At 38.3% G+C, this 25,426-nt stretch overlaps 1 protein-coding gene across 5 annotated transcripts in view; it reads left to right on the top strand.

The window, feature by feature from the left end:
* TRAPPC9 (trafficking protein particle complex 9) overlaps positions 1-25,426 on the top strand; it is a 441,577-nt gene that overhangs the window by 185,392 nt on the left and 230,759 nt on the right. For 4 of the 5 annotated variants that reach the window (XM_030943200.1, XM_030943197.1, XM_030943199.1 and 1 more), the window contains 2 exons: positions 12,619-12,772; positions 21,547-21,637. In XM_030943200.1, coding sequence (XP_030799060.1) covers positions 12,619-12,772; positions 21,547-21,637 — 245 coding nt within the window. Of the gene's footprint in view, positions 1-12,618; positions 12,773-21,546; positions 23,474-23,552; positions 24,346-25,426 lie in introns of those variants that run through there. The other variant, XR_004060513.1, reaches the window with a different exon arrangement.

Raw genomic sequence — 25,426 nt, 5'->3', positions numbered from 1 at the left:
TTAGTGACTGCTGATTACATGGTGACAGCAGGCAACAAATACATGTACACAGGCTCTAATGATGGAATTTGAATTTACATGAGGAATATTTTCATGTCAGTGCTCATTGTTTCTGGGGCCATTCTGTGTGGGTTCAGAGCAGCTTCTTGTGTTATCTCTTCTATTTTGACATTATGTCTCCCTTTCTGGGAAGAACCATCCATCTGTAATTTGAAGGAGAGCTTCTTGCCATTTATCTGGCATTATCTGAGAGGCTGTGCAGGCTGGACTCCTGTACAGTGATATTTGCAAGCACATGGTGACATTAGACAGTGGGTTATGTCTGTACTACTTGTCCTCAGAACAGGCTCACCAAAACAAGCCCTGGTTTTTGTCTTTCTCATGGCCTCTTGCTTTTCTCACTGCTGCTGTCAGCTACATTAACTCACTTATATTTGATCCCTTGTGCACAGGAACTGGTTTATGCAAATAATTAGCATTTAAAAATATCTCTAATTTTTAAAAGCTGTTTGTTCTTTTCATATAAATGGGTAAATTTTTTCCTAAGGCAATTTAAGTCATATGTTTTTTTCATTTTCTGCATTTCCATGCTATTCAATCAAGAAAGCAGATCACGTTTTTTCCTTTCCAAGTCTCCATTTTAATTTGTGTATGTGTATGACATAAACAATAAGCTGATTTTTCCAATATTGAAGTAATGATAGTGCTTCAACCAGGATTTCTCAGCTTCCCTGGCAAATGTGTTCCTGTAGGACAGGAACTTTCTTTAGACAGAAAATCACAGATTTGCCATTGAAATGGTATTATCTAAGAAACATAACAGAAAAAGAGGTAGATAAAAAGTGAGTTATTGGGAATTACTGGAAGGAAAATACCTATTTGGCTTAGGTCACAGAGGTTGTGAAAATGTTTGTCCCCCTTGGCTGCTGGACAATCACAGAATTGATTTAATTACAAAAGGCAGTTTGTGCTTAGAGCTGTCAATCCATTTCTGATATTCTGCTTATCATCTAGATGAACAATTGGTAGTTTAACTAAATAGTGCTCTTCTCAAAATGGGGTGCTGATGGCTTTTTGCCTGCTTTAGCCAATTTCTAGAAAGGAAAAGTGTGGAAAAGCACCACAGGCAGAGGTAAATGTTGCTTCTCCTCCTCCTCTGCTTCCTGTAGTCCAGGATAATCCGTTGTATCTGCATTTTGGAATTATTTCCATCTCAGCCTGGGCTCCAACTCCAGTATTTTGGAATTTATTTCCATCTCAGCCTGGGCTCCAGCTCCAGAGGCTGTGCAGTGGCACAAGGAGAAGGCTGAGCTGGTGCCTACAATGAGCAGGTTTTGGGCTCAGTGCTGGGAATGGCAAGAGATGAAGAACCCAAACCTTGTAGGTCAGAATTGTTTGCACTGCACTTTTTTCCTTCCCCACTGCATTGTTCCTTTTGATGATGTTTGTGAATACAAGCCAAATTATCCCCAGTTATTGTCACTCACATTTGATCTGGTGGTTTCCTGGGTTCTGGGGATCTCTATAAGAGAACAGTCAAACTGAAAAAAATATGTGTAGGTACCCAGCTGAAGGATATTACAGCTAAAAAAGGAGAAGAAAACTACTTTTTATGACTGTACTCAATTATGCATCATTAAAGTCTTGTATATCTGGGAGGGAATGCTGCTGTTTAGCCAATTTCCTACCACCTGGAAGTAACTTAATTTACAATTAAGAAAAATGCTTTTTTTGGTAATATCCAAACTCCTAATGTACAATTTTAGTGACGTGTCCTACAATGTGTCATGTGCTGATTAAAGTCAAGTTTTGTCCTTTTTGGGAATCATTCTAATATAGTCTAGTCAAAGAATTTAATTTAATTACATGTGTAATACAACTTTCTGCCTTTTACTTAATTGGTCTCGCCTACGTTGTTTCTGCCTATTAGATGACAATTTAACAATTTCCAATTTGTATATCCCTGAGGGAGGCTCAATGGGAATAAATGGGAGTAAAAAATCTCTGCAGCTTTATTCCTTGATTTACTTGCTTGATGGCATCTCTTTTGTAGTTGTATGGAAGAAGAGAAATAGAGAATAGTAAGTAATAAAAGGAAATATTTTATGTGAAAGGCTTATATTGGGAACAAAGCAGATCATGTAATCTTTGCTTTGTGTATTTACAGCATTATTTGCTTAGCATAGGGTATATACAACCAATTTTAATAATAACAATATACTTTCAGTTTTAGTATTAATTCTCTGATCCATTTCTAACTGTTTAATTGAGTAACTCAGAGCAAATCAGTGCATCACAACCATGGTGACTTCTCAGCTGTGGATGAGGAGTTCATGAAACTGCTACACAATTTTGGGGTACAATTCTTCTGGTAGTAGTAGTCTGTCCTTTTGGGATAACCTGGATCTGGAATTTCTATGTTAAATTGCTCTTTGTAGATAGAAAAGAACAAAAAATATATTTTCCTTCGAACTGTCAAATTGGCCCAAAGCTCTGTGTAGGTTTTTGTCTCTGCCTTCTGTGGTTTTTGGAGGGGTTTTGGTTTTGCAGGAACTGGCAGCCTGATGGCACAACCTAATTTTAAGATAAATCATGTTGGTGATCTATATAAAAATGAATTTCAATTCTTTCTAAAGCTTGAAATGAAACTATGATAATTTTGCCATTCTTTAAAGGCAGAGAATAAATCTGATTCCTAAACAGGAATTCAGTTTAAAATAGATGCCTAAATCTAGATATGCCTGTGTTTTTTATAGTCAGAAAAATCTAGTCAATGAGTGAAAAGTAGATATAATTTTCATAAAAGAGATGGCAAAGCACTGTTTTCTATTTCAATATCTTTGAATTTTACCTCTCAGTTTCCCTTTTTATCCTAAAGGAAAATTTGTATGGCAGATGTTTAGATAACATCATCTTCTGGACTTTTATTATACGTAAAGGAATATTACAAATAAACAGAGAATAACAGAATATTGATTAAAATTGTTTCTTAGTTAATAAAATTTAGATTTAGGTGCTTGAAAAGACTTCTAAAATTTCTATGCTAAACATAAATGATGACAAAAACCACCTTCAGTATTTAAATATTTTAAAACATTGCCAAAGCTTCTAAATAATGCCACATTAATGTTTTACTTGAAATAATCCCTTCTTAGTTTATGAAGCATTATAAAGATTAGTCCAAAATCTCCATATTTTTAAACCTAGACATTTCCAAAGAGTTATTTCAAGTAGATATGAATTAAATACCTGAATAAAAAGTTTTGTCACTCCTTTATCATGTAACTGTATGCCTCATTTTAAGAATAATACTTTCTCCTAAAAATCATGAAAATTTTGAAGAAGTTTAGTAGCAGACTTCAAATTATACCTTCAGTGTAAACTTGTAATGGAAAGGTCATATTTTGGGGGTTTTGTTTTAAGTTGTTCCACAGCTGGAGGCTTTGTGCTTGCCATGATAAGAAAGGATGCTCAGACAAGCCGATTTTTAAAACCGAGGTGTCTGTCTCAGACACCATGAGCTGACTGCTCATAACTTGTAGTATTTATAGTTCCTTTTCCCTCACTTCCTCCAAATGTAGTGAAAAATCCATTCTCATATAAGAGATTTGTGTATATGAAGTTGACAAGAAAAGTTGCTTTATGAGTGGCACCAAAAATCCTGGATTTACCTCTGAGATCCTTTACACAGCTGCATATTCTGTGAAAGCTTCCCAAGCATGGCTTTGCTGACAGGTGGAATTTCCCTGGCTAAAATTTAGTATACTATGTTCAAACTATTTCTGAACCACAGGAAGCAGGAGTAAAAATCCCCTTGATCTCATTTGACTTTGGTGGTTTGTTTAATTTATTTTAGTTCTTTGAGGATGGGTTGGTCACTGCCTGGACATCAGGCCATGGGTGAGCAGGATCCATTGGCCATATATAATATGTGCTCTATACCACCCTAATTGACCAAGGGAGGTTAATGTGGCAGGAAACTGCTCCTGAATGAGAATCATTCCATCACAATAATTAAATAAATACTGAATTTCTAGCTGTAGTGTTCACATCTGAGTCTGGTGGACATTTGGTTTGCTGTCCTTTCCCCAGGGAGCTCAAGCTCAAGGCTCACTGAATAGGAGGGCACCTGGCAGGGCAGTTATGTGGGATGATGATTTCCACATGGGGAGTTTTAGCTAAAATTAAAAGGTATTTTAGAGCTGTGCTCATTTTCTGATAAACTGGTAAAGCACATCAGGCAATTAACACAGCTCAGCAATAGTGGGGCAAAGTATGTGAAGGTAAATCAATATAAAGGAGATGGGATGAAAGTGAAGGCAACCCCAGGTCTGCATTTGGCTGAAGCTGCACCCAGGGCTGCCAAAGGCTGAGTATCATGAGCAACAGAAACAATAGAAGCAGCACCTTGGTTTATTACCCATTATTGTCTTCAGTTTAATACATTATGCCTTGTTCTATCACTGCAAGTCCTGATGAAAAAGATGTCCCCATCCTTCTCATAACCCTCTTTTAAGTACTGAAAGGTGGCTTTGAGGTGTCCTCAGTGCACTTTCCTGTCCAGGGTGAACAATCCCTGCTGGTTTGTTTTCTGAAAATAGCTTGTTTCTGAACATGCTTCTAAACACACATACAGGTGTCATTGTTGGTGAAAGCAATAAATAAACTTATAATATGTACAGTGATTTTTGTGAAAAAAAAATGGTTTAGGTGAAATAGTGTGTGGGTGAGTGAGGTGTGTATCATTTCTGTTATTAGTGCTGAGCAGTTGACTGCTCTGGAACCTGTGACACACACTCACTGTGAGCTGAGATTTCTGGAGCATGATTAAAGCCTTTGTGCTCCCACTCATGTCTGTGAACATTATTCCTGTCACTAGTTAAGAATAAGTTCTGTAGGTTGAACCTCATGGACCAGATTGCTTTGCTGGGAGATGTTCGCTGCTGTTCTGCTGCTTTGGTTTCTTGAACTGAGGGTGTCCTGGCTGTTCCCCAGCTTTGCTCTTTGGCAGAGATTCTAGAGTTCCTTTTTTAAGTATGGCATCACTCACAAAACTTGCATCCAGAACTTGAGAATCTGTAATAGAATCTGTGCAGCTCTAGAGGTGAAAAGAATCAATGTCTGTGGCAAAATAAATATTTTAAAGTCAATGGACTGGGTTAGCTTGAAATAAAAGATTCTTCAAGAGACTCACCAAAGAGTGAGTGCTCTGAACAGAAAATGTGAAAGTTGCAGGTTATATTATAGAGCTTATACTGGGAAAACAGGGACTTGAAAAAGAGTTTGTTTATTACACTAAATCATCTTGAGGTGAACTTCTGCTGCAGTGCTTTGGGAAAAGGGAAAATGTTACCTTTGTGTATAAAAAGAGAAGACAAGCAAGTAGATGGTAAATTAATAATTCATTATGAATGTAAAGTCTAATTGTATCTTGAAGTGACAGTCCATGGTGAAATGTGTATTCTTGCACACTGAGCATTCAGGCATCCTGTGATTCTTCCCAAAGAATGTTTGAACCATTTCCTTTGTGAAAAACTTATATTTTCCTTATGTTGTGTGTAGAGCTCTGTATCTCTGCATTTTCCCTGGATTAGTCACTGAGATGGACTCCTTTCATGTGAATAATTTCCCAGATGTACAGGCTGTCCTGGGGGTTTTTGCCCCCTAGTTTGGTTTTTGGGTAGGATCTCAGCATGTTCTTTGAAGGAACCTTCCAGTTGTGTGCCACATGTCACAGTCATATTCCTTTAAAAGAGGAGCACTGGGAATTTTTCTTTTTCTCACAGGCAAAAGTGAATTGATGCTCCAGGTTTTTCAGGTAGAGGAGGCTGTGAGACCCCTCTGAGTCTTTTGGGGTGCTGCACACACCCAGCTCCACCCCTTTGCATCATCCTGCAGGGCTCTGGGACCAGCAAAAACCATCAGTGCTGGGTCAGGACAGAGCCCAGGCTGGGAAATGATCCAGGGGTGATTCATGACCAGCATTTCTGGTTTCTTTGGGACATTCCAGGAGCAGAGACATTTGGTGGTTTTGTTCCTCAGTGCTCAGTGTGAGAATGGAAATCAGATTTGCACCAGGTGAGCACCTGGTTCCTTCTTTTGAGGCTCCCTGGTAAAGATGCTTTGAACAGATGTACTGACCCCATTCCACTTTTATTTTTGCTGTTTGTATTTTTGGGTGAGCAATCTTCTCAGTCTTTTCCTGAGGAGATTCAGACAGCTGGAGTGATAACTGCATGACTGTAGAATTGAAGTTTTTTGGTCTTGTTTGTTATATCTGGCACAAAATTCCATGTTTTTAATTTGGATATGTTTTCTTCTGAACCTCCTGCCATATGAAGGCAATAATGAATTACACAAATGAGCAGCTGAATATGAACATATATATTTTGACATTTATTTCTCCGATTATTGGTATTCCACTGAGAGAGGGGTAGGAGGTACAGTATGGCATTATTTTGGATAAAGAGAATTTTAAAATCCTTGTGTAGTTCAGCTGTGATAAAGGGAGGATATTTAACTCAATCTTCAAGTATTACTGTACTTAGGATTTTCCAAATTTCCTAGAATGAAAGGCTATTGATTAATGGTCTTTATGCCCCCTATGGAAATTGGTGTATTCATAAAGTAGGCTATAACCATGTTTATTATTATTTTAAATTTCCCATTTCTTTAGGTAGCTAAGAGCTTTGTGCATGGTGACTGCCATGGGAGTCCAAATTATATAAGTGAAAAAAGAGGCAAATTGAAGTTAATTGTTCTGCCTCTTCATTTGCAGTTTATGGTTTTCAGATTTGGAGTTAGGAATTAAGAAGCTATATGCCCAGCACGCATAGTATAATCACATTTAAGCAGAAGATTTATGCAGCAAACTATCTCTTAGCACTGCTCTATTTTCAAATATTACATTATGTCCAGTGGAACAATTTTTTCCTGGTTTAACTTTTTATTGTCTTTAATGCTGTCACTCAGATAAGTCTAAGCTGTTGAATATTCAGCACTATAGTTCGACTTTTATCTCCTCTTCAGTTATTTTAAATAAATAATTAAGTTCTAAATGCAAATTTTTAAATTTAATTGACCTTTCTTGAGATTAATAGAAAAATTTATCTTCTGCTCTGCATGGTTGAGATATTAAAGCCATCATTTTTCTTTCTGCAGTCAGTTTTAGGCCAGGAGGAGAGACCATTACTTGTGGGTCACTGAATTTTACAGTTGTATTTTACAGCAGTGAATGAAATATAGATTGTTCTTCTAAATCTGTGAAGTAATTACAAGTAAGCACAAGGTATATGTTAATTTGCATTACTTTACATTATTATTTCCAGCCAATGATATATATATGTTCACCTCACAAGAAATTTGATTCTTGAGGTTCCTCTTTGCCTGTAAATTATTCTATACTGGGGCATCACATCTAGTTTGGTATCAAATGCAGGACTTGTATTTAGGGTGGAATTATGTGCACCTGAAACAGGAGATTATATGTTACAAGTGAGATTACACAATGAAAGAACCAGGCAAAATTTTAAAAGGAAACTTGACTTATGCATTTTTTTTCCTCTTGAATGTGAGAACAAGAGTATCATCATCACTTCAAGTTTTCCTGAAATTTAAAATCATTGAGTGTACAGGGGCTCTTCATGCACGTAAGCATTCTGCAGAAGTGGCAGTAACATGGTCTGGCATAGTGTCCCTACTGTCTACTTTATATAAGAAAGGAAGATGAACAGGAAACATAATATTGAATAAAGTCTCCAACTGCTGTCTGTCAGCTTCATTTTGGAAGCAGCTTGCAAGCTCCTCTGTGGATGATAGTATTTAAATAGGTAGTTAGCCATGAGGAAGAGTTTTTGGGTTCCTGTTATATTGTTTTTTCCTAAGCTTAATTAAATAAGGACTATCTCTATATTCTATTCTTCCAAGCTAAGCAGCAGTGTTTTATTTACTTAATGAAAGATGAAATCTACTTATGTTGACCAGATTGCTGCTTTTCTTTTAATACCATGCCTGCTCTTAACCTTGTTTTATTTGGAGAGTATCACGTAATTAATTTCACTTTATAGATTCAGAGGAGGACATGGAAAAATCTGAGGTGCATCACTGGTGGACGGGATGTGCCTGGGACCTGCCCAGGAGCAGGAGGCAGGAGTCCTGTCCTCCGAGGAGCAAAGGCAGGAGCTTGCAGCACACCCAGTGATGCTCCATATGCAGTTTTTCACCTATGATTTTTTATTTCCAGTTGCCATTTCTGTGAAGCTGTCAGAGCTGCTTGGTTTTAAGTGGCACTGCTTTGGGAAAGGGGGATTTGGAAGCCACTGGCTTGGGAGCAGTCGTGATGTCATTTGCAGGAAGTTGTTTTCCTCCCTGCAAATCCTTTCTGCTGAGTGTTTTGTTGTCAGGGAAGGGTAAGATTTCCAGTAAAGTTGCAGCTCTTTTTCTGAGAAGAGGTGAAATGAGCTGTCCAGTGCCTTTAGCAGCTCTGCACTGTGACTTTAATGGGACTTTAGGTGACTGTCATTGAGATGTTGGCTGTGCCATCAGGAGGTTTGTCACTTGTTTCCCTGTAAGCCATCCTGACAGATGACGTGAGATGAGACCGTGCAGACACATCATCAGCATTGCCAATGAGCTGACCTTCTCCTCTTCATCCTTTTCATTTGTATTTGAATAATTTGCATCCCTGTAACGATGCTCAGTTGTCTGAGGAGCTGTCACAGTGGCTTGGGCTGCTTTCGTGACAAAACCCAGTAGTTTCAAAACATGGTTGTTTCATTATTCATGAAAAGTGTTGTTGCTTTATTCCTCCTCCTGCTCAGACAAGTTCGGCCAGAGAGAAACAAAACCTGTTTTGCATTTGCAGGATTGGATATTTATTTTTTTTTTTTGCATAATGCAGTGTTTTTATACAAATATCTCATTATTTATTGAAAACTCATCTAGTAGGAAATTTATATAGCTCCCCATGAGGCAAAGAAGTTAAAATGGAATTCTAGTCCCTTTTCCTGGAACAAGTTTATTTCTGAACTTTTGAGTTTTAAGATCTTCTCTGTTTTCGCTGATATGTAATTACTGTGAAGGGCAAGGAACAGGTGCCCTTGCACAATGTGAGCTGTCATTATCCTGGCTGTTTGCAACAAATTGAAAGCCTGTTTCAGACTGAATTGTCTATTTTTACCTTTTTCTTTATAGATCCATAGATTCTTGTAGATCACAACAAGCAAGGACAAATTTGGGGAGAGGTGCAGAGAACTCTTGACAGGAAACAAGTCACAAAGTTACTGCAGAAGACAGCAGAGAATTATTTCTTTGGCTAAAACACATTTCAGTCTCATTATTCTGATGCTCAGCCCAGTGACAAAGTTGGTGATGTTCAAAAAGCTGCCTTTCACTGGCCTCTCCTTCCCCAGGGTGAGGTCCATGTGATCTCCAGAGATCACTTAAAAGTTGAAAAAGATCCTTTTTTCAGCTGGTGGTTGTAATTCATTGTCCAGCTTATCCATTTTCTCATTCCATCAGCTGGCTCCAGGAACTGTTTGTCCACTTGTTAACACCTCCCTGGTGAAATGCATCTCTTGAGATGGGAGAAATCTTTGTATTTCAAAAAAAAGTGAAGAAGCTGGGTTTGAGTAGGGGTACATTTTTCAGGATGAATGACTGATCTAGGTTATGGTATTTATATTTTGTTTTGATTCTTGTGCAAAGCCTTCCCATGTACTACATGTTCCATAGGCTGAGGAAAAAATACTGAAGCAACATTACAGATAAAAAATGCAGAGACAAAACTTAAAATGAATGTTTTTAGCACAAGAGGAAGCAGAATACACATGATAAAAGGCAGATACCTTTAAGAAAAAGAGCAAGGATTTAATTCTGTTGTGCTTTGCTTTGAGAGGAATTATAGTCTTGAAACATTTTATTTGATCTCTCTTTATTGCTTTCTTACATCCTACCTAGAGCTGTGTTCATAGTACTGTTTTGTGGGATATTTTTCTCCTTGTAGTTCTGTTTTACTCAGACTATTCACTTTGTAGCTGGCAAGTGTGTCACTGGGGGTGTTTTTGTAGCTTCTCATGTGACATGAGGTGCTACTGTGCTAAATACAGTATAAACATTATAAATAAAAACATAGTTAGAAGATTTGAAAACTTAGTAGAGTCTCTGAGTACTGAGAGCCCTGTTTACTAAAGTTTTCCATAACTTAGAGCTTAATAAAAGTTACTTCAACCAGAAATGCACAATGGAGAGTTAAGAGCAGTCTAGGCTGTGTTCCTAAAGCTGATGTGGATTTATTGGAGGCTGTTGGGGTACAAAGTGATTACTTGCATATTTAATTTCCAGACAAAAATTACTATACTGACCATAATGCCAGCAATAATCCTTCAACAGAGGAATGCAATCTGGATGCTGCAGTTGCATGTTAAATATTGTTAGGCAGGAATATATTTCTCAAATATCAATCATTTAGAAAGGTGCAACACCAATTAGATGGGAGCTGTTTTCCTGGTCCCTTCAGAGATGGATTCTAAATACTTCTGACTGTTCAGAAGCAAAGGCAATTTGTTAAAATATGGCTAGAGGAAACTATATTTCTATGAGAATATCAGCATTATTGTGTATATCATAGAAATCAAGTACTGGGTTTGCATCTGCTCATGTACCACAGAGGGGTGGAGTGATCTCGGAAACAAAGACTGTGAAATTCAAAATATCCCTGTTGTTTCTTCCATGTGCATTGCCTGCGCAAAATCCAGGAAATCTATCCTGCCATTGCAGAATCAAATCATACTTCAATGCCAGTAAGAATTGATGTTGTTAGTCATAGTTTCAGGCCTGGTAATTTTTTTTTTTTCAGAATCCACTCTTCAGATTGTATCTGGGTGTTTTTCATTGTGGTCTTTATTTCTGGCTTGATTCTGGCAGTTACTGTGATCCACTTTCATAACTCATCTTTAGCTTTTGAATATGCCCAGCACTTGATGGATTCTGCATGCAAATGAAGAACTTCTAATGATCTCTTACCGCATTAAAAATAGCCAAAACAAAACTCCCCTTATAGAGGAACAGATTAATTCCTCCACCTTTGGGATGTGAGGATCAGCAAAGATGCAGGCTGCAGAAGTGGGAGCTTATAGAAACCTTTGCCTGAGTGCTGTATTTGAACTTTTTTGTCATAAAATCATAAAATGCTTTGGGTTGGAAGGGACCTTAAAGACCATTTAGTTCCACTCTCATTCCATGGGCATGGACACCTTCCACTAGAATGGTGAAGGGAAAATTTCAGAAGCTTCTCCTCAGATATCAGTTTTTGCTCATTGTTGATAAAGCTTATTTGAATTCACCTTCCCACTACAAACTTCACAAGCTCTAGATAATTCCTTGTAATTGCCATCTATTTTCACCCAGTTTCTTTTGGGGTCAAGATTCTTTTGAATTAATGAGAATTATAGAAAATATTTTCTGGTCTGGGGAGATTTCAAAGCTCTTTCTTGTTGACATTTGTTGCTGGTGTTTTCCTTTTGGCAACATTCATGGAATATGTTTTCCTCTTTATATGGAGAAATAGATAAAAGGATGGTAGTAATCCTGTGTTTTGTGAAATGCCCTTCCCAGCTTCTCAGTTTGTAGTTGCATTTCATCCTGAATGGTTTTCAAAGCTGTTGCTTGGTCTCCTTAAGTGCAAAGTCATCTCAAGAGCAATATATTTTAATTCTTCCCTAATTATTTTTCTATTTCAGACAATTCAGGAAATTAAAGCTGTTTTGGCAGCACAGTATATTAGATCTTCCATAACCACATTTCATGTGATGTGAGCTGGTCTAAATTCCCTTTTCTATTAGATTAGTGATTCTAATTTAACATATCAGTATTTAGTATGCATTATAGTGTACTATATTTAATTTGATTATCTTTTCTGCCTTACCGTACATTTAATAAAGCAATTATTTAACCATTTGCTACCAATGAATTTTACTGTGATATTGAAATTAATATGGTCTGTAATTCATGAAGACGCACAAAGCAGGAGAGAAGTGTCCAAGGGCCACATTAAGGCCCTGCTTCTGTGGTTATTTTGTTTTTCCTTCCTGAGTTTTGCCAGGAAAAGTGAGGAAGTTGCCTTGTGAAACCAATGGGCTCTCCAATGTGTTACAGTTCAGTTCAGGAGACACTTTCATATATGATATTCCTCTTCCCTTTTGTATGGGTTGGTATTAATAGACAACTTTAAACAGAATATTCCTCAGCTTTTGGCCCAGTCTTGTTGCTTTTTTCAGCAAGTCTTGAGCACCTACCAAGAGTGGAGGCAGGTGAACCTCTGCAGAACCACAGTGAGGTCATCTGCTTGCAACTGCAAAACAAATGTCTTGTGCACCACTCACAAAGTCATTAAGATGTTGATTGATGATTTGTAAAACATTTTTACCATCAACAGGCTTAGACTTCTGTTTTCAGTAGCATAAACCATATGGTTTCTATGTCATTAATTACAGACTGGCTGCCACTGCGACCAATATATTGATATTGTGGTGCCTGTGTTCAGTGGTCTGCAGTTTCTGCAGAAATAATATCAGCAAGAATGATGTTCTTGGCTTTTTTCTTTCTTTGCCTTTGCTACAGCATGGCTATCCAAGTGGACAAGTTCAATTTTGAGAGCTTCCCAGAATCCCCAACTGATGGAGCACAGTTGGCGAATGCAAAGCAGTTGGAAGAAGAAAGGCAACAAGCAAGAGGCCTGGAGATTAACAGCAAGCTGGATATTTGCTGGAAAATTATATCCTTTCATAAATACTTGCTTTAAAAGTATATAAATAGATGCCCTCTGATACATTTTATTTTATAATTCAACTCACTTCGTGGCAGTGTTACTGAAAAGAAAAGTAATTAGAACTGTGAGGCTTATCATAATTATAGACTGTTTAAGGTTAATTGTGCTGTATATTATTTAGGCAATGCTTGGGTCATCCTATAATGGCTTTTTCTGAGTCACTGGGCATGTCATAAATCCTGTGTGTTTTCCCCAGCTTTTAGGGAACTGAGGAAGTGTAGTTAGGATTGCTGAGTAGTAGATTCATGGGGTCAAATTTTTCTGTTCTCCCCCACACCGAGTAACTGAATCATGAAGAAATTAATGAAGCTGGATTTAGAGAGTTTGCATATATTTAATTAAATTTGGGTAAATTAGAACATATTAGAATAATTTATTTCCAAGTCCTCTCTATAGATTTAGTAGTGTATCTAATCTTAGGTAGCTTTTTAAGGCTTAGACAGGACTTGTGTGATGACTTAGTCATTCTAAGCATAAAATCCCCACAATAATTCTAAATGCAGTAAAATATTGCCTTATGATTATTAATAAGAAATAGCATTCAGTTTAGAGTTAAAATAAACCAGTGGTATTGCTATAAATTTCGTGATTTCTATAAAAAAGTCTTGTGCTTGGCTTGTCAAAAATACACTTTCTCATGATTTTCTTCAGGAAACATTCTGTACAGTAAACAGTCCCCCAAGCCATGTGATGGTACTCAGCACTTCCCTGGAGATTTATATTTTTCACTCAGATCATCCTCAAATTCACATGATAGGGGGTGGCAGAAGATGAGAGAAGAATGGCAATCAAATCATGCTTGATCTGTTTGTAATTTTAATTATACTTTAATCCAGTGATCTGAAATGATGTTTCATTACTAATTATTGTGAGGAAGAGCTTCTGTACTGTGAGGGTGGCTGAGCACTGGCACAGGTTGCCCAGAGAGGCTCTGGATTCTCCTTCCCTGGAGATATTCAAGACCTTTGCTCTGGAGTCCCTGCTTGAACAGGGGGTGGACAAGGTGACCGCCAGTGGTCCCTTCCAACCTTAACCATCCTGTGATGATCAGATCAGGATTTGTCAAAGGCAAGGTTTGAGACATAAATGAGATTCCTGGTTCAGTCCAGACTCCCCAAGCAACATTTCAGAGAGCTCCTTTTATGCAAAAAATGTTAATATTTAACCAGAACTCACTTAGAAAATGTCTGTGTTATGGGAAGATATAAATATTCTGTGATAGCACAGATGAATTCTTACACTGGAATTGAGTGCACAGTTGTAATAATTTTGTCAAGGTGTAAAAATTCATCCTCACTCATTCCAGTTGCTGGGCAGCACTGTTTACATCCATTCTGTGCTCTGGATTTAACCCCAGTTTTGATCCCAGTTTTGGTCAGTACTTTAGACAGCAGTAGAACAGTTTGTGGGTTCTGTGTGTTAAATTCAGTGCAACCATTAATTTCTGTGTTTTTAATACTTGTCATGATTTTTCTCTCTGTTCCAGGAACTAAAACTCATCTAATTAGTGAAAGGCAACAAGTTTCACATGTGCTTGAAAATCCTTGAAGAAATGTGTACAGTCTTTTGCAGATGTCATGTCCCAGCTAGAGTTAGTCTTGCTCATAGCATTGTAGAATCATTAATGTTGTAAAAGTTACCAAAATACCTCAAAAATCATCAAGTCCAAACTTGGACCAAACAACACCACCACAGCACTGAGTGCCACCACACTGAGTCCTTTCTTGAACACCTCCAGGGATGGTGAGCCCACCGCCTCCTTGGGCAGTCCCTCCAATGCTTGCCAACCCTTTCCATAAAGAAATTCTTCCTTATGTCCTACCTGAACATTTCTGGCTTCATCCTTTTACTTCTTGCAGCAATATTTAGATGTGAACCAGTCAATTAAAAAAATACTCTTGTCTCCATTCTGCTAAGTGTAAGAAACTTGGTTCTGAGATATTTTTCTCCCATCAGAGTAATTGAACACAGGTCAGGAGAGTTTATGCTGATGGACAGACAGGCAGAGAAATGGATGGATAGTTCAGCTGCTTTAGCCTTGTTTTCCTTCAGGAGTCGGCCTCAGTGCAGCCAAGAGAGGAAAAGTATTTGCAAAATGACAAAGGGGCAGAATTACTGATATTTCCTACTGGAGGAGGAATTTTTGCAGGTCTCTTGAATGGTAATTGCAAGTGATCCCTTTGTTATCCATCATCTCTGAACTACTTAGAGCTCCCCAGATAACTTTTCTGATCAGATAACAACTGCTCAGACAACTCAGAGCTCCCCAGATAACTTTTCTGTCCTGACTGTGTGCATGGCATGGGAAGGGGATGGGCTGAAGTGAATTAATGTCACAGAATGTGCCTGAGGTGTGACCCAAGCCCCTGCCAGATGCTTATACCAGGACTTGCAAAAGCATGTGGAGGAGAAATTAGATTGTGCAGAGGGAATTATTAGGAAAGGAGGGATGAGACAATTGAAAGCTTTTTGACCAAGGACAGAGTTGTCCAACAGAGTAAGGTGGTGTGTGTTTGTTAACAGACCACCCAAATAAGAAGCAAAGCTGGATGAACTTTTCTTTAAGGACTGGAAGAAGTCTTCCAGTTGCAGGTGAGCTTATTTCTGAAATACTTTCAGGGTAGTTTTTGTGTACAGGTGTTGGATAGTTTGATTTGGTAGGTGCTGTGTGTGAGATCTGCTCCCTGAAAAAATGATCCAGCTGGAGTGTTTGAAGTTTGGCTGCAGCTCTCCTGAGATGATGGAGCTCAATATCCTGAGGGAAGTGAGGAAGGCACATGGCAGGATAATGACTCTGGACTTGAGCAGAGGAGAATTTGGGGAAGGCAGGGTTGGAAGGGATTCTGGATCTGTTCCCAGTGAAATTTCTGGGCCTCCAGGAGCAGCCTTCTCAAAGCCTGGGAGTTTCAGCAGCCAACAAAGCTCATCTGACCCTTGGAGCAAGATGTGTCATGAGGACAGTTCTAAATTCCAGTTAGGTAGTAAGAAAATTCCTTTTCACAATGAAGCTACTCAGATATTGGAACAGGTTGTCCAAAAGTGCTGTAAAGTTGCTGTCTTTGAAGATGTTAAAAATTCTGGACAATGCCTTGAACAGCCTGGTGCAATTTCAGTATTTTCCATGTTTTGAGCACAGGGCTGGACAGTGACTGGAATTACCTTTCAATATAAATTATTCTGTGATTTGAGCAAGTGGGCAGAGGGCTGGTTCAGAGAATGACTTCTGAAAACGAAACTCTTTCCTTCATCTATCTTCTGCTATCCCCAGGTTTGATTGCAGCCAGAGAAATTTTCTAATGTACTGTGAAGGAATTGCTATTTCAGTGAAATGAGACTATAACATTTTGGGGTCATTTTCTTGAAAATGTTCTAAACCTGGCCCTAACAGCCTTTAAAAAATGAGACAGACTTCCAGTGCCACCTTAAATATCATGTTTCATATTTAACTTTTTTAATAGTTGGACTTTTTTTTTTCCTTACTTCAGCGTTAATATCTGTGATGTATAGGAAGTCTGTCCTATTTGCAATGTTGCCTTATATTTTTTGAATTGTATTTTGTGCTCCTTCCTCAGTTTGTTTCCCATATTTAAACCTAATTGCCAAAATTTCTTTCAAAGCACATTTTCTTTCAGTCATATTGCTGATTTTGTCCTGCACTGCAGGTCTATTTTTCTCAATATGTGGGATCCAAAGCTGGAGGCAATACTGCAGGTGAGATTTCTCACAGAATAAAATTGGACCTTCCAGGTTTCAGAGGTGATGTTTTCTCTGAGAACTATTCTTTAATTCTGTTGTTGGATTGATTTTTTTTTTTGCATGTGGTCCAGCATAACTGACTGAATTATTATTCCCAACTTTCATTTATAGATTTGTTGATCTCTTCTAGGGTGGCACGTGGAACTTTTCGTCATTTCATCTCAATGATCTTCATAAATTCCACTCATTTATTAGGTTTGTGAATGCTGCCATCTTTTCCAAATACATGAAAATTATGAATGTTTTTGTATTTCATCATGGAAGCAGCCAATCTGGATTTTGAAATTATTATCTATCAGACAGAACCTTGAGTCATCTTTGCTTCACAGCAAATTACTGATAAGTCTTATTGAAATTCACTTTTCTGTGTCTATTCCACTTTTGATGACTTTATCTTGATCATAAATATGAATCATCAGCTGTGAGAGTATTACATCTTGTGGAACTTCTGTGCATCAGTAAAGGTTTCTTTAAATTTCAATGCTGCTTCTTATTGTTGGCAAAAATAACTATTATTTAAGACCCTAAATAACTGCTTATAATTAGTTCTAATATTAAAGTTCCACAATAATAATCAAGCAGAAAGCTTAAAATATGAATAAGGCAACTGCTGTAAGTAAAAGGTGCAATTCATGCAGATTTATTTTTAATTAGTATAATTCTTATTTATGAACATTTCCTATTTTTTATGATTATGTGCATTCTCCCACCTGCATTTATTTGCAAAGGACATATGTATTGAAAATAATTTCTTTTAGGATGCAAGATGTGGAGTGCTGTAGGGAGAAAAAATATTAACTTCCAGATAGGAGCCATTTTTTAAAAACCAATTGTTTTTTTAAGCAGTAGGTTTTAGGTAACAGACTGTGTTCTAATTGTGAGTACCCAGCTACACATGAGGCAATCCAGAGCGTGTAAAAGACCAAAGTTTTCCCTGGGGAAATAACTGGTTCATTTGACTGTCATTTAGGTTTTTGGTATGAAACAGTTTATATCATATTCAATCTGTTGCCACAGAAACGTGAAATAAGGGTGTCAACTGTGAAAAATTAGGTTTTTAGGTTTGTTTTGGTTTGTTTTTTTTTTTAAACAGCAGCTGGTGGTTGTGTGTTTGTTAGCTCTGAGGCCCCCACTGGGGCTGATTTGATTGTACAGATGAAAATATCTTGAGCTGTTAAATATTAACTGTTGTGATGGAAGCTGGAAGTCAACTTTTTTAATCCTGGCAGATTCCTGTGTTTTTAATAACAAAGATTTAATTTTAGGAAAGGAGGCCTGGGTCAGCAATGTGGCTCCATCAGAAGAGCAGGTTTGTGATGGCAGTGAGACCTCAGCAAAATGTGTGGAGATTTGGTTAAGTAGATAAATTCTGCAAGGTCAGACTTCACCTTGGCAGCCTGTACTCTTGTTTATCTGGGCAGTCTTTTCCAATGAATTTTAAATCCTGGATCTTACACTTGTGCCTTTTATCAGCTTTGACTTTGAGCTAAGAATAAAAGGGTATCTTGGCAACCCCTGTTCAACTCCTTTGCTTTCATTGACTTCTAAAGGCTTTGTCTTAGGCAAACTCTGGAGTTAAGCTTTTCTCTCTTGTTCCTTTTATATTTTCTTATTGCATATTTTGGTCGCTTCTCATCTCCAAGGTAATGAATTTGTTGCAATTTTCAGTTTTGTATTTGTCCTATAATGAACAATTTAATGTAATTGCCTGACAATATAGTCAGGAGACAGAGATCAGTGAGATGGAATTCCATGATCCAGATCCCTCTGTAGGTCCATGTGAACACATAATTCCTTTATGTGTTCATTTCTTTATGTTTTAACAAGTCCACTTCTTTGGTTGCATCTCAACCTCACCTTTCCCTTCTTTGCCACCAGGCTCCTTTCCGCTGCTTCATTCAGTGATCTCATTAGACAAATTCAATTTATTTCATGAGTCAAATAACCTGTGTGTGGCCCAACCATTTAATGCTACATTTTTCTCATCAGTTCTACAGTCCATGGCCATGTATCTAAGAAAAACTAATACATCAATTTGTTTGAAAAATAAACAAATAACACCCTGAACCTCTAGATTAATGTACAAGAACAGTCACTGAGCTATTTCTTGTCTATAGAATTCATTTTGCCACTAGATGACAATAACCAGTGTGCTAAAAATGAGCTTGGTGCTTGTGATAGAATAAGGAAATTTATTTATCTGAAAATTTGGGTTGTGAAAGCTTGAACTGCTTTTGTGTTATTACATAATTTTTTTTCCTCTGTTAATCAGTTTATGGATTTTTCTGGTGGGTTTCTTTTTTGTTGTTGTTTGTTGGTTTTGTTGTTTTATTTTTGTTGTTGTTTTTTGTTCCCCTCCCCCTTTTTTTTGTTTGGGGTTTGTTTTGGGGGTTTTTTAAAACATTTTTTTAGCTTTTGCAAAGAGCCATTCAGTTTGAGTTCTAACTTTTTTTCTGAAATGTGTGACCAAAAAACCACCAATAGTATTGGAGAATGGTTCAGGGTGGAAGGGACCAAAGTGGGGTCACCTGGTGCCACCTCCCTGCTCCAGCATTGCCATCCCAGAGCACAGGCACAGGATTGTGTCCAGAGAGTTCTGGAATATCTCCAGTTTGGGAGACCCCACACCCTCTCTGGGCAATCTGTTCAGGGCTTGGTCACTGCACAGGGAAGAAATTATTCCTGATGTTCAGGTGCAACTTCCTGGGCATCAGTTCCTGCCTGTTCCTCTTGTCCCATTGCTGGGCACCCAAGCAGAGCCTGGTCCCTGCTCTGAGCCCTCCCTGCAGACACTGACAGACAGGGATGAGGTCCCCTCTCAGTTTTCTCTATTTAAGGCTGAACATCCCCAGCTCCCCCAGCCTTTCCCTGCAAGAGAGATGCTCCAGTCCTTTCATTTTGTTGTCCTGCACTGGCTCTGCTCCAGGAGCTCCACATCTCTCCTGCCCTGAGGAGCCCTGAGTGGACACAGCACCCCAGATGTGCCTCACTGCCTGCTGTGGTTTTATGTTCCAGGAGGAACATTCTACCTCTGAATACATGGATCTGCTTTGGTAGCATTTACCAATGATAAAGAAGGGAGAATCACCTGTTTTATAGTAATTTTATAGTGTTAGTTGAGACATTAAGCTTTCCATGAATCTCTAAACAGTGATATTGCAGGCAGCAATCTCTAAAATTTGTGATATTGCAGGCAGCACTGTGAGTCTGTTGTAAGTAAATTACATTAAAGTTAGTTTAATGTTACAGTTAATGGCAGCCACTCTGTTTTAAAGCATCTTTTAAATACTGCCTTTTTATTAGTGTTTTCTCTCACTTAAAGTCCTTAGATTAAAGATGTGATAACAGAATTATTTATTTGCTGTATCTGTGAAGTAATTCAAATTATTCTCTACCCTCTAGTGTGTTTTATGGAAATTATTGAGTTGTGCTGGTGCTCTGAGTCTCATTTTTCAGCAGCAGCACTATTGTAAGGTGATATTCTGCTGCCTTCAGTTTTCCAAATAGATGCTTTTCTTTAATGGTGTTTACAGCTTTCAGACTCTCTGAGGTTTGTGAATTCTTTATTTGTGGTCTCTTTAGGAGAAAAAAATAAGGTGCTATTTATGACATATTTCAGGGCATAATGAGAATATTTTTAAAAAATAATGGCAAGAATCCTGTACTTGGTATTGATTTTCCACTTCTATCATCTCTGAGCTCTTGAGTCTCAATCACTGTTAGATTTGTGCTTGTTCTGAGCTTTCAAGACTTTTCTTTACATCTCCTGGAGACCCTGCAAGATTATGTCCTGTGGTAGAAATTAGTTGTCTGCAATGCTTGTTAATTTTCTTTTAACTGCCACAGGTGAATCTATACTTCAGCAGTCAGATGCTGTGTGTCCATCTCCAGAGTTTACAGAAAAGGGACTGATCACATTGAGAAGCTGCTGATAAAAGCTCAGATATTCTTTTATTTTTGGATGTATTTTTGAGGACCAGGGTTCTAGTACTTTTGGAGTAGCTGGTTGAAATCTTGATGAACCTCACTAGGAGCTTATTCCTTAATTATGGTGGGACACATGTCTGGATACAGGATGGTGCTGACATCTGCATGTGCTTCCAAGCCTTGTTAACTCAGTGCCTTTCTGCAGTCAGGGAATTAGAAAAAAGAAATCCAGCACTCTTCCTGTTACAAATAAATGTTATCTTGATTGACTCATCACACAAAATTATTATTAATTTGTTTAAGTGGATAATGCTGGCTTTATATGACACTGGATATTGTCTATGCTTTTATTTTATCACTTGTGTAAGCTGTTTTGAAGCCCTTTTAAAAGAGATTCTTCTGTCCACAACAGTTTATTTCAGTGCTCTGCTGTCCTTAGAGTAAGAACAATTTTCTAATTTGTTCTCTTTTCAATCTGGGCCTGTTTCTGAGCTCATGCAGGGTAGAAAGGGAAGCTTGGAGGTTCTGTGCCTGTGGTTCTGGTGTGATGTTTGCCCTCAGTAATGACACTGTCACTGTCCAACATCCCATGGAACTGGCACCAAATCTGCAGTCAGGGCTGTCCTAGCAGACATTTGTTCTGTTTTCTGTTGCCCTGTTAAATTTTGTTTTGTTTTCTATAGTCCTATCAAATTTTAACCTCTTTGTTTTCAGATTGTTCCTAATTTATTGTTCTGAATTCTCATCCTGCACCACATACTTAAAGGTTTTGCATTTTTGCAGCTCCCAGACTTTTTTACCCTCGTGTTTTATTATGGTTCAAGTATATTTTACCTTTGCTTTAACCATCCTAGTGGAATTAAATTTTTATTTTCAGAAGATATCAACTGCAGTACTTTTACTGTCGGTCAATTGATGGGTTAATAAACCATATTAATGAATCTGTAGATTGCAGTTTTGATTTGCAATAATAAAAGTTGTGCATATCACATACCCTTTTCCTCTCTGAAAGAAAATTTTCCTTAATTCCAATTTACCCTTCCTTGAAGCGTGAAGGGGAGGCAAGTGTGGAAGGGGTTCTGAATCAGCTGGTCCTGGAGCATCTGCAGTTGGCTCCTCTCCAGTGGGGTGAGTGCTGTCAAAATGGATTGATGATCTTTTATAGAGAATCTACTGGCTTGTAATTTTCAGCAGCATGAGAATGATAATGTTTTCATTTACTGACAGTCTGTGATAGCGAAGAATTTGATAGGAATTTTATTTTCCTTTAGGTGTTTTACTTAGCTGAAGATAAATGTAGAATTGATATCTGTTTTATTTTAAGTACCACTGTTGGTTGGTAGTAAATAGGAAACCTGACTGTGCACTTTTTCCTGTAATTTTCAGTTCTAGTTGTCTTGTATGAGAGGTGGCTGCTACTTAAATTTCCCCTTTTTCCTACAGTGTGTGTTTTTAAAGTAATTTCTCTGATTTTTTTCATATGAATGGTAATGTTCTTGTGATATATTTCTTATTAAGGTCCAGACAATTGCATTACTAACTTTTGAGGTACAGAAAATGTTTTTACTCTGGGTAGCACAGAAGAATTACTTGCCCTAATTTTCCATTTAGAATTATGTTCCCACAATGAAAAACTGAATTAATTTAATTTTGAAGAGTCATAATAATGCAACTTCTGTCTGAGGTTCTCAACAAGGCTTGTTCAGAGGCTTTGGAACATGGGATGTTTCATCCTCAACACTTCCATGTGAGTTGCAAGTTTCAGGTAAAGTTCCCAGGTCATCAGCAAATTGTTGCCAAAGCTTTTGCTTTTAAAGCAAATTTAACTCTATGCTCCATATTTTAATACTTTGATGACCTAATGAGGAGCAACTTTGAGGAGCAATGATCCGTCACTACTGCCTGTGTTAATTATTAAAATTGAAATGACCCCAAACTGCATTGTTTGTGCACTCTTTTAATTCCTTGGTCTTTTTCAAGTGTGTTAACCACCCTCAACTCATATGTTAAAACCTGTGAGCCCTTTGTGTATAAGTAAGAAGATTAAAAATGGTTTAAAGTATTTTGTTGTAAGTATGTCCAACTTTAGCCATAATCGGCTACCTCTGAAATTAAGCTTACCTGGCCTCAGTTCTTCAGGGGATTCAAAGATTTGGCAGCATTTTTTGGTAGGGTTGATGGGATTTGGCCATGATTGCCCTGGACCAGTAAAACCAGTGAGTTTGTGTCAGTGGTTTGTGTGTTCTGAGCTCAGTGGTCACTTCTTGGCTCTGCAGAGTGGCTTTGACCATCAGTACGTTTGTAACCTGAGCTCCGTGGTGGAAAACCTTCCTTGGCACTTCTGCAGAAGACATCACCTTAAGGATGAAAAACGTGTTTTACTTCTTTCCCTGTACCCTTGGTTTGCTCCTTTTAATTCTCTTTATGCCAAATTCCACTGTTTTCTTAGGAAAAGAGGGTTTTTAAATCATAGAGTTATGCCTGGCATTCCTGCCTGAGTAGTGATCTTTGATGCACTGGTTGAAAAACATGAACATAGCACTGATTTACAACAAAATCTCCTGTGGAGTTGGTTATTTCTCATGCTGCTGATTAATTCACTTAAAGAGTCCCAGTTACTTGAGTTTTCAGCCAAAACTCTGTGATATTCTCTGCTTCATAGCTGCAAAATCTTTTGAAGCACAGGCTGTTGACTGATGGTGTTGTACATTTTAATTTTCTACACTGAGCAAAGCAGGGAAAGAGAGATCCTGTGGGATATTGAATGTTGTGGTTTGAGAGGAAGTAAGTTTTCTGGGAATGAAGTAGTCAGGCTAATAGGTGTTTAGATTTGAATATTGGCACCTGGTTTGGCCACTGGAGACATTGGATACGGCTCTGAGAACACAGGGGTTAAAAAGTGGAGCACTCCCGTGGGAAGTTCTCTTTGGGTTTCGGCGGGGAAAGAGTTCGGATCTCTCCCCCGTCCAGCTGCTGCTGCTGGGCGGGGCAGGGGCAGCCATGGGGCCGGGTGAGGTAGGCCGGGCTTGGACAGAGATGCGAGGTGAAGAGGCCCTAAGGATGGAAGGGTGGGAGAAGCACCAGGAGGCATTGGGCAGGACCCCCCCGCCCCCCAGCAGAGAGAGAGAGTACAGCCTGTGCCTGGACTGTGCTACCTTGAAACTTGATAACATGTGCCGGCAGCACAGCCGAGAAGGAGAAGGAGTGGGGGGGTGGTGTGCAGCGAGAAGGTGTCCGGCTGCTTGTGGGAGCTTTTAACGCTTTTTCAGACAATGAAAACTTTGCAGAACATTAACCTTTCCTAGAAGAGAGATAGAGATGAAATGGAAGAAGGAAATGTGCAAGTGTGAAGGTCTGGGCAAGTGAAAAATGCGGAAGAGTAAAGAATCTTAAGTGAGAAGAGATGATGAAGTAGCTTAGCTAGACTCTTCTTGTTCTAGCCATGGACAGAACCATGTTTCCTTGTGACACAGAGACTGCATCCAGGGGGAGGCGATGGCTCAGAGCCAAGAAAGTTCAGTGTTGGTACCCCTCGGCCCCAGGGGGTGAAATTTGGGGGGGACAGGTGTCCCAAAGGTGAGACTGTGCTCTTTTTGGAACGGGACAAAGCATCCTTAAAAGGACGACCCTAGAAGCAGCTCTGGTCCATGTTCAGTGCTGAGAGCACTGGACATGAAAGGAAGAGGTCACGATTGCAGATGTTCTCCGGGTGGTGCCACGAGTGACATGGAAACACACGAGGTTTCAACGGTGTTTCCTGGGGAAGCCTATGGCACAAAAAAGACTCCTCTCCTCTTGATGAACTGAGAATTGATTATCTAAAAGGTAGTGATAGACCGAGAGTTGGAATTTAAGAGATAGATGTATTAGAATTTAGTAGGAGAAAGAAGAAATGTTTTTAGAAAGTTTTCATTTTCCCTGTGTGTTTCTTTTTACTTGTAGTTTAGTTAATAAAGTTTTCTTTTCTTTATTTCTAAGTAAGAGCCTGTTTTGCTTGTTCCTGGTCACATCTCACAGCAGACACCAGAGAGAAAGTATTTTCATGGGAGCACTGGCATTGCACCAGCGTCAAACCATGACACTTGGTTTGCTACCACTTTTATATTATATCTCCTAGTCGAAAGTTCAGTTTTGCAGAAGTCTACTTAACTTTCTTTGTTTGATTATTCCCAGTCCTAAACTGCTAATGAATATTATCTATTTTTATAACACACAAAGTATGTCCATGTGGAAGCTGTAGTTAACTGCAGAGATTATTGAAAAGGACATTTTGGTTAAATACCTGATTTTACTTGGAAACAAAAGCAAAAATTCAAAATTAAAGACAATGGAGACATTTTAGCTTATTTTAGTTCACCATATTTTGGAATATTTAGCAGTTAAATATTTGGTAGTGCTGTAGGCAGGTAACCCTACCTGCAGCTCCTGCAGTTCCTCCAGACTGTACCTTGGCAATACAGGAGGATTTTTTCTTTAATAATGTGTGGGATGCAGGAAGAATTAAGAGATTGTTATTATTGATTGGTAGGTGGGAGTAATGAGGAGCTGTTGAAATGTTTGGACAGCCAGGGGATGTGTGTGCCTTGTACAGGCACTTAGACAATGTCACACACTCTCTTTTGCACCTAAATTCTCTGTCAGTGCCAGAATACATTTCCCATTCGATTCTTACAGGCATGGAAACATGTTAAGAGTTTTAAATACTGTAATATTGTAGCATCAGCTGGATTTTTTTTCTTTTAATCATTACACTGTTTATATTTACAACCTGGCTTGGCTTTTGTTTTTCTGTATGTTAGCAATAACTTATGTTTTAATATGAACTCTTTACTACTGGCCATCATTATGACATAGCCTTTGCATAAATTGGCTAAAAATTTGGCTTAGTTTCATGCAATAAAATTGATTCTATGATTA

This window comes from Camarhynchus parvulus, chromosome 2 (assembly GCF_901933205.1).
Source record: "Camarhynchus parvulus chromosome 2, STF_HiC, whole genome shotgun sequence".
In the NCBI taxonomy this organism is placed as follows: domain Eukaryota; kingdom Metazoa; phylum Chordata; class Aves; order Passeriformes; family Thraupidae; genus Camarhynchus; species Camarhynchus parvulus.
The sequence above is the reverse complement of the archived record's forward strand: the minus strand, read 5'-3'. Positions and strand labels throughout refer to the sequence as shown.